Source organism: Antrostomus carolinensis, unplaced genomic scaffold (assembly GCF_000700745.2).
Source record: "Antrostomus carolinensis isolate BGI_N321 unplaced genomic scaffold, ASM70074v2 scaffold35465, whole genome shotgun sequence".
NCBI lineage: Eukaryota > Metazoa > Chordata > Aves > Caprimulgiformes > Caprimulgidae > Antrostomus > Antrostomus carolinensis.
The window spans coordinates 398-620 of NW_010316313.1; the positions used below are offsets into that span (position 1 = coordinate 398).

At 70.9% G+C, this 223-nt stretch overlaps 1 protein-coding gene across 1 annotated transcript in view; it reads right to left on the reverse strand.

The window, feature by feature from the left end:
• Positions 1-38: 38 nt before the first annotated feature.
• NIT1 (nitrilase 1) overlaps positions 39-223 on the reverse strand; it is a gene marked incomplete at both ends in the record, with an annotated part of 1,023 nt that continues 838 nt past the window's right edge. The window contains one exon of the mRNA XM_029085022.1: positions 39-223. Within this exon, the coding sequence (XP_028940855.1) occupies positions 39-223 (185 nt within the window).

Here is a 223-nt window from a genome sequence, read left to right on the forward strand (position 1 = left end):
CCAAAGCCACCATGAATCTGCTCCAGGGAGGGGCTCACGGTGCCGGTGCCAACCCCGCGGCCGCCACGGTGCCGTAGAGGTCGCGGCGGCGGTGACCGTGCACCGGGATCTCCCGGCGGACGCGGTGCAGGTAACCCAGGTCGATCTCGGCGTAGCAGAGCCCGGGACCCTCGTGACATTGGGCCACCACGGCCCCCCAGGGATCCACCACCATGGAGAGCCC